Source organism: Amphiura filiformis, chromosome 6 (assembly GCF_039555335.1).
Source record: "Amphiura filiformis chromosome 6, Afil_fr2py, whole genome shotgun sequence".
NCBI classification, from domain to species: domain Eukaryota; kingdom Metazoa; phylum Echinodermata; class Ophiuroidea; order Amphilepidida; family Amphiuridae; genus Amphiura; species Amphiura filiformis.
Window position 1 is genome coordinate 73,270,378 of NC_092633.1, and position 11,499 is coordinate 73,281,876.

Genomic DNA, 11,499 nt, shown 5'->3' on the forward strand with positions numbered 1-11,499 from the left:
TAAACGGCATGACGCTACTTTTAGCCCCCCCCGTCATCAAAAACAAATCCTGCGTACGCGCCTGTTATCCCCCAACTTACTGTAAACAAAGATCCTAAAAATACGATATTTGCTCCAAAAATGTTGACATATTTTTACACCATCAGAAACGAAAAGAAGAGTAATGAATGGAACGAAAATATAAAGAAACCTGAAGAAGTACAAAAAACCCACACACACACCCCCCCCCACCAACAGAACAAAAGAAGGAAAGACACAATGAAAGAAAATAAATAAAAGAACAAATGGAACAACTGAATAAAGACTAAAAGGAAGTCCAAATGAAAGAACAATGAATACAAAGAGAATGAACAAAATAATGAACATTACAGAAAGAACAAGGAGGAGAAAGAAAGAATGTAATAAAGAAAAAAAAATTGAATATAGAACAAACAAAAATGAGAAAGGGATTTTAAGAAAGATCTAATGAAAAAAATATCGAACGAAATCAAGAATGAACAAATGAATGAAAGAACAAACTAAACGACGACCAAAAGAAGAACGATTCGAAAAAAGGACAAAGGTATTGGAAAGAAAGAAAAAAACAATGAAAGACAGAATGAAAACGACCACAAAAAAGGTACAAGCAATCCCAGGGCCAGCCGCCATCACTGCCAATTGCATGCATGTTACCCACTCGCATCCCTGATAAAAGCCAGCCAGGATATTTTACACCCCCCCCCCCCCATCGCAAGATAAAACCATACTTTAACTATTCTGTAAACTAATTTGTTAAAATGACTATATTAATGCCGCAGCATTTACATGCATCGAATGCATCGTAGCTTATTTAGTATCTTACAGTATATAATATTATAATAGAATGAACAAAAGATAAAAATGAAGAAAATACCACCAGAATGAAGATAAACGTCAATGTATGCTACGTAAAATATCCAGAAAAAGCATCCATGTTGAACTTCAGCGGATTTGTATTTAACAATTGATGATTTGACACTGAAACAAATGATGAAAATATAATTCGGACTATAGAACCTGTTTACCAATTCGGACTAAAGAACACGGTATCCGTTTCGGAATATAGAACCCTTTTGCAATTTCGGACTATAGAACCTTTTTTTAAATTCGGACTATAGAGCCTATTTCCATATTCGGACTATAGAAACCTTTTTTAAATTCGGACTATAGAACCTTCGAAATAAAGAACCGTCGGAATGAAGAACCTTCGTAATAAAGAACCGTCGGATTAAAGAACCTTCGGACTAAAGAACCGTCGGAATAAAGAACCGTCGGACTATAGAGCTTCCACCGGGGAATCAATAGCTCTGTGAGCTTGACATTCTTGTCAAGTTGTCACAGAGGCTCATGTGAGTAATGTGGTTAGAATGTCATTTGAACATATGGATTTTACATACATGTGTTGATATTGATTTCGTTTATTGAGCATTCAGGGAAGAGCTCAAAATGGCTTTCTTTAGGTAATTAGTTTTGAGGAGAAGCTATGGTATATTGTTTTTAAGAAAGCATAATACACTAAGCCAAAAACGAAACTTATAATTTTTCACAAGATCATATCTTAAAATTGAGTAACCTGATTGACAGCCTCATCTCCAACTTTACCTTATCAAAATGCAGATTTTGGTATCAGGTGAAAGCTCGCTCATATTTTTCTTATTAACATATGGAAATTATATAGGCATTCCAAATTGGTTTATTTCCGAAGAGATTGTCAAAAACTGTCGAATTAGTCTCAAATGTGGTATACCACTTTTTGATTAATTCAGCAGTTTTTTGATAATATCTTCGGAAATACGCCGATTTGGAACTCCTAATTTATATGTTAATGAGAAAAATAGGATTTTTCATCTGATATCAATGTATTACATGATCATGATGATTATCATTAATAAAAACACTGTAGACTACCAGTTTTACACTGTATTAAATGTCAGTAATTCCATAAAGAATTAGACACATTTACAAGGAACATTTACATGCTCGTGATACAGCACGAAACGTCATTGAGGTATGTCAACATCACCTATTTTATACTGGATTTGTTTTAGAACAATGTAAATAATCAACGACTACAGATTGAAAGAAAAATGACTTAACGAATCTTACCTACTTAACCAAAAGAGAAAGTTTGTGAACCACTCCAAAAACTATTTTAGAATTGACACAAAAGGGGCAAGTATGGAAGTATGGAAAATGTGATCGACCAAGATTGAGTCAAGAGACTAGGAAGACAACAATTTCAAATAAAAATCAAAGAACAGCAGATACAGATGCTGTTTATGTTAATGAGTAATGGAGCGAATGAGCTTTCTGCAAAAAAAATAAATCTGGACACATGTAAGTAATATGGTTAGCATGGTTAGAATATCATTTGAACATTCGGATTAATTTTAAATTAAATGGGTTAAAAATAATATTGAATGTTTAATGAGTACTCGATGCAGGGAAATAGCTTCAAATTGTCAGCCTACTATGATAATTTTTGTAATTTTGAATATGGTTCAAGCATGACTTTAAACATATTTATTATTTATTCACCAATCTTCGCAAATGCAAGAACAAATGACAATGAGACAAATTAAAGCTAAGGGAATAGTCGCAAATAATTAGTAACTGATACATTCTTGAACCATGTTTTGTACTTTGTTCTCAAAATTACAAGAAATATTAAACCCAATTATCGCAGTAGAGTGACAAAATGGTTTTCTGGAACATATTAATATTTAGAGAAGCTGTGGTAACTAACATTTTAGAAAGCTAATTTGAGAAGTAAGCTTAAATTAATATCGTACAGGAAGTAATCCCGGAGAGACAATATTTTACATGGTCGTCTGTTACTTCGACTGTTATCTCTCTAGTGAATATGTGATGTCTGCTCGCTGTTGAGGGTAGCTGAGACAATTAATTGGACGATAAATAGGCTACAAATCTCTGGACAATATAGTGTTTAATATTCTGTATTAGTTAAACAAATAGTCCTCAAGGATGTGGTTTTAACTGTGTAAATTTAGTTTAATTGTAATTTGAGTGACCGCATTAAAGATTGATTTAGAACTTGATTTCGTCAATTTCAACACGTAGCACGATTTTTATTAAATTTGTATAACATCAAGTTCGACAAGTACACCAAGTAAGTACACCAAGTGAGGACACGGTGGCTCAGTGGTTACGGGCTTGGACTCATAATCTGAGAGCTTGCTCGACGTGCGTTGGTTCGAGTCCCCGTCCCACCACCGTGTTGCGCCCTTGGGCAAGGCGCTTTGCCTCGCTTGCCTCACCCCACCCAGGTGTAATGGGAAGCTGTTAGGGGTAGTCACAGTCGTTGTACTGATGAACCCTGCGCCAATTGTAGGCTGCAAACGTGGTTCCGACATATTCTAATAACGGCGGAATAAATGTTAAGCGCTTTGAGGCTGTTTACGGCATAAAGCGCTATATAAATATCTACATTTTTTTTTAAAGAAAGCGCAACTATACGAAATTATTCAACTGTAATTAATTAATTGACCTATGTTAACGATTGCATAAGAATCCAATATCATCCGTTTAATATACTGACGTATGATCAACATCCGCCACTATACTGACATAATCATGATAAACATCCACATAAACTTATTCTTTCGCCAAAAGATACTTCAAGAAATTGTTTACAACCCCATCCCCCCAATGTCAAAAAGAAATCTACGCCACTGGAATTTTGCAATTTAACATTGGTCCTCTCAAATATGAGATGAAAAAACACAAATCTAGTACAAGTAGTCAATATATTTGTAACGATATAGGAAACTTTCCATGGTAGAGATTGGACTCAAATTACACTTAAATTAAGTGTAAATTCAGGATTTCCACGTAAGTTAAGACATGTATATTAGAGAGATTGCGATGTTCCATACGCAGCACGTGGACCGTACGTTTTAACGTACGTTAATACGGTGTTAAATATTGCTAGTCGCGGTTCCAAACTGGATTGTGCTCGTTGACAGGAAGGAGAACATGGCGCCTGGAACAAAGACTATAAACTACTACTGCCTAATTCAAACAGCACGCTTTTGATTTTGACTAAAAACCAAGGTTAACATGCTGCTTAAACTTAATTGTATTTTTGTGCTCCCCAAATATTATAGTTGCCCAAAAACAAATATTTTGGTAGAAGGATCACTACATCTATATATCATGACTTTATTTTCAAAATGAGACTTTTTCGTCCTGAAAATTGGGCGCGTTGCATGAACTTCGACATGAGGTAAAATCAGCATATTTCAACGTAGCACATGTGTTTTATTCCACGTTGGAATCCAAAATGTCAAATCGCAATGTCATTTTTTATACGCAAAGTATCACACACATTTCAATGGGCAATCTCTACGTATGGACATCGCGTATAAATTTAGTCAATTTTTAACACATCGCTGCACCTGCACCTTTATTATAATGATTTGTTACAAACAAAAAGGATCATAATAATAATTAGACTTTCCTTCGTATGTTCGTTATACTTGACTGTCTTTAACATATTGTGAAATGGACAAATTTTGTGCATTTTCAAAGATGTATCTACGTTGATTTCGCACGTGGAAAATGTTCGAAACTGGCTAAATACGTGACCTCGCTTCGATACAGGAGAGTGGTTTTGAATAGATACCTATGTTTGGAAATCGCAATCTCTCTATTTTGCATTTGCCCTGCACGTAAACCGGTATGTGTTGATACCGACGATTTGTTCCTTCAACTGTTAGATCAGTTAGGGAGGGGGAAGTGTAAATATTGCCCGGATATTTATTGTATGCTTGTACATGAAGGCGGTTGGTATGTTCGTGCTTCACAGCAAGTACTTAGCCCATTCTGGACGAATCACATGCTAATGTAGAGAGAATCCTCGGTACTTCCATATGAAAATAAAAGGCCTCACAGACCAATGCAGACTCTTTTAGACCTGAGGTCTATGGTCTAAAACCCAAATAAAAATTTAAAAGATGCCGTCTTAATAGTTAACAACATGACAGAAAATCCATGATGGTTCTTAAATAAGAGAAGGCCACCAATTTGGTAAAATGGTAATCCAACTGGATGCGGCGTGAATAGAAAATGAAGAGTTTTGATTGCTTTACCAGGAGCAGGGAAATGCAAACCACATCCTTGTCAAGAGTAAACAACTGCCTGTTAACTTGACATTGTCACGTGTTCCGTGGAGCAGATTAAAATTCAGTGTGATTTGCACATTCTTATCCTGTTATTGCTCTACAGCTACCATTTTTCTGCTCGGGATAAATTCTGTTAAATTGTGTATGATAATGGTTTCTGAAGTCACCACTTCCTCACCCCGGGGTTCTTCACCACAGCTCACCTAGACTATTTCATCCTCTGTTGTATGAAGTCCTCTTCAAGCCATCTCGCCATCTTTGTCTTTACCTTCCTCTTCGTCGCTTTCCAGTTCTTGGTTGGCACTTGGTGACCATGTCCATGCACATTTGGACAACTATTGGTGACACAGGGGAACATATGGCACCCATGTTGTTGTTTGTATTAGTTGCCTTGGGAGGGGGGGCGGCAAGAGGGGGGGGGATCCCATAGGGGAAGTCGGCGTTTACGATACCGGGGCGGGAGTATGCCGCCCGAACAATTTTTTCCGAACCATTGTTGATAACCAGGCAGTCGTCTTATTATGCTTGATTTTCTGCAGCCATTGATACCATTGACCATGACATTTTATTCCATGGTTTAGAGCATAACGTTGGTATCAAAGGAACAGTCATACAATGACTTTCAATGTGCTGCGCACGCCACTGCCTAATATGGTTGAAAACTGCATTTGATACAAAAATAAAAATATTCCAAACTTTTGTCCATGACTGTATAAGAGGTCGTCAGATCAGCGATCAGACCTGTTGGTGGGATGATATCTGATAGTAGCTGATAGTTATGGTCTTGAGTGTGGCGTGCCACAAGGCTCTATTATTGGGCCAAGCTTGTTTACAAACTACTCTCAGTATATTGCTAACATTATCCGTTGTAATAGTTTACATTTTCATGCTGATGAGATACAAACCTATATGCTTTTCAATCACAAGATTCCTATTGACTCAGCATCTAAGTGGGCTCTCATTTTCTTCGGAAGGGGGAAATTTACAAGGCAAGAAGTCGGCGTAAATAAAATTGCGACCCCCCTATTTCGTCAACAAAATTTTATGATCTTTTATGCCTTTTACGCACCACATTAAAATCAGGCAGGACTTTGTCAATGAATCAAAGACATTATAGCTTCATGAAGGTGAGTCCATAACTTCATAATAATGTAAGTGCTCTCTTCACGTATATTCCACCAGATTTTGTTATCAAAGTGGTGAAAGAGTGCCTCAAAACTGACGCACGGATCTTAAAAGTGGATCAAATTGTGGACAGTGGCGGCACCGGGAATTTTTCCGGGGCATCGGGGTGAATTTCTTGGGGGGGGGGGGAAGAAAAATACCAGTCATTGGCACCCGTTCGGCATATAATCGGCGTCGGGGCGGTAGCATATCGGTAAAAATGCGATCGCCTCAGTATGAAAAATACTAGTAATATCGTTGGTCATTGAGGTTTCTCAATTACCGTCCTAATGAAGGTGCTGTTTTGTAAGTTGTTCCAATCTAAATTGATTTTTTTTTGATGATAGGTGTGACAATTAGGCCTACTTGTTTGAGATCACCTGGGAAAATACCATTGGTTAGAGAATATTAGAATAAAATGATGGCAGTATCGTTATAATATTTTGAATTAAATTATGTATAAAACACAGACCAATGAAACACTGAGAATAAATAAAAATAAACTAAATAAAGAAATAAAGAAATAAAGAAATAAAGAAATAAAGAAATAAAGAAATAAAAAAATAAAGAAATAAAGAAATAAAGAAATAAAGAAATAAAGAAATGTGTTAAAATTGGGGGCATTACCAAATGGTCGGAAGCGAGTCTATAGCTCAATCAGCACAAAATTGGCGATATTTCTTTGTTTTTATTTCTCTACACATAATTTGCACTGTTTTATCAGGGCTCCATAGTCGGTTCCGTAAGTACAGTTTCAGTACCTGTATGCAGGTTAACTAAACTCCCCGGAGCTACAGTACACTTATTTAAACTCCCCGGAGCTACATTACACTTATTTAAACTCCCCGGAGCTACATTACACTTATTTAAACTCCCTGGAGCCAAATTACACAGAAGCACATTGTGTCATTTTGCAGGAAAATTAATAATGTTGCCCCCATTTCTTCACAAGTTCATTCGAAACTGTAATCAAATTGATTGAATTATGTTTTTTGAAAAGTGTTTCAGTTTCTAATTCAATCATTAATAACTACATAGACCTCTGGGGAAAAGATCTTTTTATAACTGTAGCTCGCAGTAGTAAATTCGAGTATTGTTACAACTTTTATTTTCGAATTTTCCATCTACATGTACATATAGAGAACGTCAATTTTAAACAATTCTATGACATTTTCTGAAGATGGCAAATAGTTAATCAAAGAGACATTCCAGGTATTTTACCAAATATACCCTGTTAAGTTTTACAATGTCATTCTTAAAGAAATACTGTCAGCGTAAATAAAAATAAGAGTGTGAACCATTAAGCTTTATTATAATTTCATGCACTGAAAGTTATTGTCGAGGTAAGACAATGCTTTTTTTTTTAATTCCCTGTGCTTGGAACTGATGGAGGGAGAAAAGACATACATAATGAGCAAATATTCTTTTTGAGCAACAGGTACAAAGAGAGACAGACGAGGCAAAGACTATATATGGACGAAGACAACGAACACTCACACTCATACAAAACATACAAAAGGACAGAAGACAAAAAAGAAAAAAGGATTCATATTCTACTCACACACTTAAAAAAATAAATAGCCATGATATATACATAATATGCAAAATATAAAAGTTATTTGAAAAAAAAACACAATCAAATTTTATCGATGTCGAAAGAAAACTTTTTAAAGTGCTTGCCAAGATTGCCATTTTTCTCAGCAATTTTGTACTCAATGTTGAATTTAATGCTTTGTATTTTAATATTCACTATCACTACTACTCTACAATTCTATTTAAATATGAGCTTCATGACAACATGGGATGGGATGGTATCGTTATATTTTTTATACATTTTTGTTTAAGTGTATACAAACAGACCAATGGAAATAAGTAAATAAATAGCCATGACAATATGTAGCCATGATTGCACAGCCTTTTTTATCGTGTATGTGGTGGTGGGGGGGGGGGGAATTTCGCCAGTGTTAGTTTATGCGATAATGTACGTATGTTACACAATGTGTTACAAATAGGCTGATTTGGGAAATTACCCATCCAGTAATGCTGAAATGGGTAAATACCAAAATGAGTTTAAAATGGTCTCTAACACGTACAATAAAGTATTAAAGCAAGGGAGTTTTTGCTAGAACAAGAACAAGTTGTTTTGTGCTAAAAGATACATGTTATATGAGCTAGATGGATACACATATTCTCATTGTTTACACCTATTGTAATTGGTTCCCGTCTATGTGTAATAACGGCAATGTGTTATAAGATCTGCTAGATACACTGTCTATCCATCTATATTCCATAGTAAGGAGGCCGTTGGCGCGACGTAGTGACGACTCAAGAGAAGCACGATTTACAATTTCTTTACAAAGACCTATAGGTCTGAACTATGGTGTATCACCGAATAATATCCCGGTTGAGGAATTCGTGGTAGCGGCGGAAGTAGCGTGTGAACGGCTAGATGGAAAAGCAGGAGAAGAAATACGATCCAAGGTAACTGCTACTTTAAAAAATACGAAACCCCCGCATAGTAATATTAGTGCTAAAGAACGGCAAGCACTACGGGATCTTAAGAAAGACGAGAGCATTGCAATTCTTCCTGCTGATAAAGGAAAAATTTGTGTTGTTTTGGACACTGACACTTATGACACCAAAGTAAATGAGTTATTGAGTGATAAAAAGACCTACTCAAAGCTTAATAAAGATCCCACCACCACGTACAAGAATAAGCTGCTGAAGCTTCTTAAGGAACTGAAAGAGAAAAAGTCCATTGACCAGAACTTGTATGATAAGCTTCGGCCATCCGCATGTGTAGTCCCTTGCATCTACGGTCTACCCAAAGTCCATAAAGCCAGCGTACCTGTCAGACCAATTGTGTCCAGCATCGGCTCGGTATGTTATAGCCTTGCCCGTTTCCTGGCAGACCTTTTATCACCCTTGGTTGGGAATTCGCCTCACCATATCCAGAATTCCCAGGACTTTGTTTCCAAGTTACAAACTCTTAAACTTGATGAAGCGGAAGTCTTAACATCTTACGATGTGACCGCTCTGTTCACCAGTGTTCCGGTCGATGGTGCTTTGGATATAGTAAAAGAATTGCTTGATAAAGACAAGAGCTGGACAAAAAGAACATATCTCAATGAAAAAGAAATAATCAAGCTCCTTGAATTCTGCTTAACCACCACTTATTTCAAGTTTAGAGGACAATTATACCAACAAGATCATGGATGCGCAATGGGCCTCCCGGTCAGCCCGATTATCGCCAACTTATACATGGAATGGTTTGAAAACAAAGCACTAACATCCACCGCTGACCCCCCAAGAATTTGGCTTCGTTATGTGGACGATACCTTCGTGGTAATCAATAAGGAGAAAGTCCCACAGTTCACTGACCACATTAACAGTCAAAATGAACATATCAAATTTACCAACGATCCAGAGAAGGACGGTCAATTACCATTCCTAGATACTTTGGTAAAAAGACAAACAGACGGTACGGTAAAGGTCAGTATTTACCGGAAACCTACGCATACTGACCAGTATTTGGCTTTTGATTCCCACCATCCACTTGAACACAAACTCAGTGTAATCAGAACCCTTTTCCATCGGGCAGATACTTTAGTTACTGATACGGAAGATCGAGAAAAAGAAATAAATCACGTCAAAGGGGCCCTTAGACGCTGTGGCTACGAGGAGTGGAGTTTTAAACGTGCTCAAACCAAAAAACAACCGGTTGAAAAACAGTGCGATTCGGAATCCTCTTCCAAAAATAAGACATTTGTTGTAGTTCCGTACGTCCAGGGCCTATCAGAAAAGATCAAAAGAATACTCGGCAGTTACGGTGTATCGGTGGTATTCAAACCGCACCAAACGCTTCGCCAATTACTTGTTGCCCCGAAAGACAAACCTCGCGAGGAAGACAAGTCAGGAGTTGTGTACCGTGTACCCTGTGAAGGCTGCGAGAAAGTGTACGTGGGTGAAACCAAGCAAACCCTCGGTGAGCGCCTGAAAGAACACACTGCCAAGACAACCTCAAATCAGTCGGCATTAGCAGAGCACAGCAAGGACACCGGACATAAACAGGACATTGGAAATGTTAAAGTCCTCTGCAGAGAAGACAAGTTTTTGCCGAGGAAAGTGAGGGAAGCCATTAAAATCAAACAAGAGACAAGCCCCACCCTAAATAGGGACGCGGGCCGAGAACTTTCTAGAATATATGATTCTCTTCTAGAAACACCATCACAAAGGACAAAAAGGACATTGTCAATAACATCTAGAAACACTGTCACTGGAGAATCATCAGTCAGTCTACCAACAGCATTACACCGCTGAGGACGGAGAATGGTTTCTCTGAAATATTCGGTTCAAAAAGTGAGTGTTGGTGACCAGTTTTAAAATATACCTTTGATACAATTTCTTTGTCTTTAGCGGTTCGTATGTGCTGGTCAAAGTTCAATCCAGTCTAATCTTTGATGTTATCAATCAACATCTTCTTCCTCTCTTCCTTGCCCATCTGTACCGCCCTGCAGAATGATATTTGCTAGACTGTTTTTCCACCTAATCGCATGGCAAAACAACTGGAGTTGTCTTCTTTTAAAAATAGATATCAGATGTTCGTGCTTTCAGTGAAACTTTCTATCATTAGCCTTGCTTGTTTGTTGGTAGTACGTGTAGAGCTGGACCTGGAGGAACCTTCTCGTGCATTAATCTCTCAACATCTAACTAGACGTTTCTATGTTTCATACCCATACAGGAAACGGAAACTATCAATGTTCTTAGGAAGCTCATTTATATTTTTGCTGCCATTGAGGTGTTCCTGTCTCTCCAAAGACCCAATACACACATATTGTACATGTAACACATTGTGTCAATACGGCCGTATTGGCACGGTAGATGCCGTGCTGAGATGGATATTCTGTATTACAGCATACGTATGGTCACGGTGTATCCCGTTGTCAAAATACCACGTAATACAGTAATAGCGCCCTCTGTTGTTTATAATACACTTTTATACGTATTTTCAACGTAGTGAAGAAATATTTGAGAATATAAAAACTAGTATTTTAAGAAGTTAAATTTCAAGGTCGTTATATTAAGGTTACTCAAGGTTTTAATATTAAGGTTAATTAAAAGAGACAGCCCGTCACCCTTAAGGTTACTCATTGTTTTTTGTCGATGCTGGAGC

At 37.2% G+C, this 11,499-nt stretch overlaps 1 protein-coding gene across 1 annotated transcript; it reads left to right on the plus strand.

Moving 5' to 3' along the window:
* The first annotated feature begins 8,124 nt into the window (after positions 1-8,124).
* LOC140154759 (uncharacterized) lies at positions 8,125-11,172 on the plus strand. The gene is made up of 3 exons (XM_072177326.1): positions 8,125-8,137; positions 8,620-10,451; positions 11,068-11,172. The coding sequence occupies exons 1-3, from the start codon at positions 8,125-8,127 to the stop codon at positions 11,170-11,172; spliced, it is 1,950 nt and encodes a 649-aa protein (XP_072033427.1).
* The last annotated feature ends 327 nt before the right edge of the window (positions 11,173-11,499 follow it).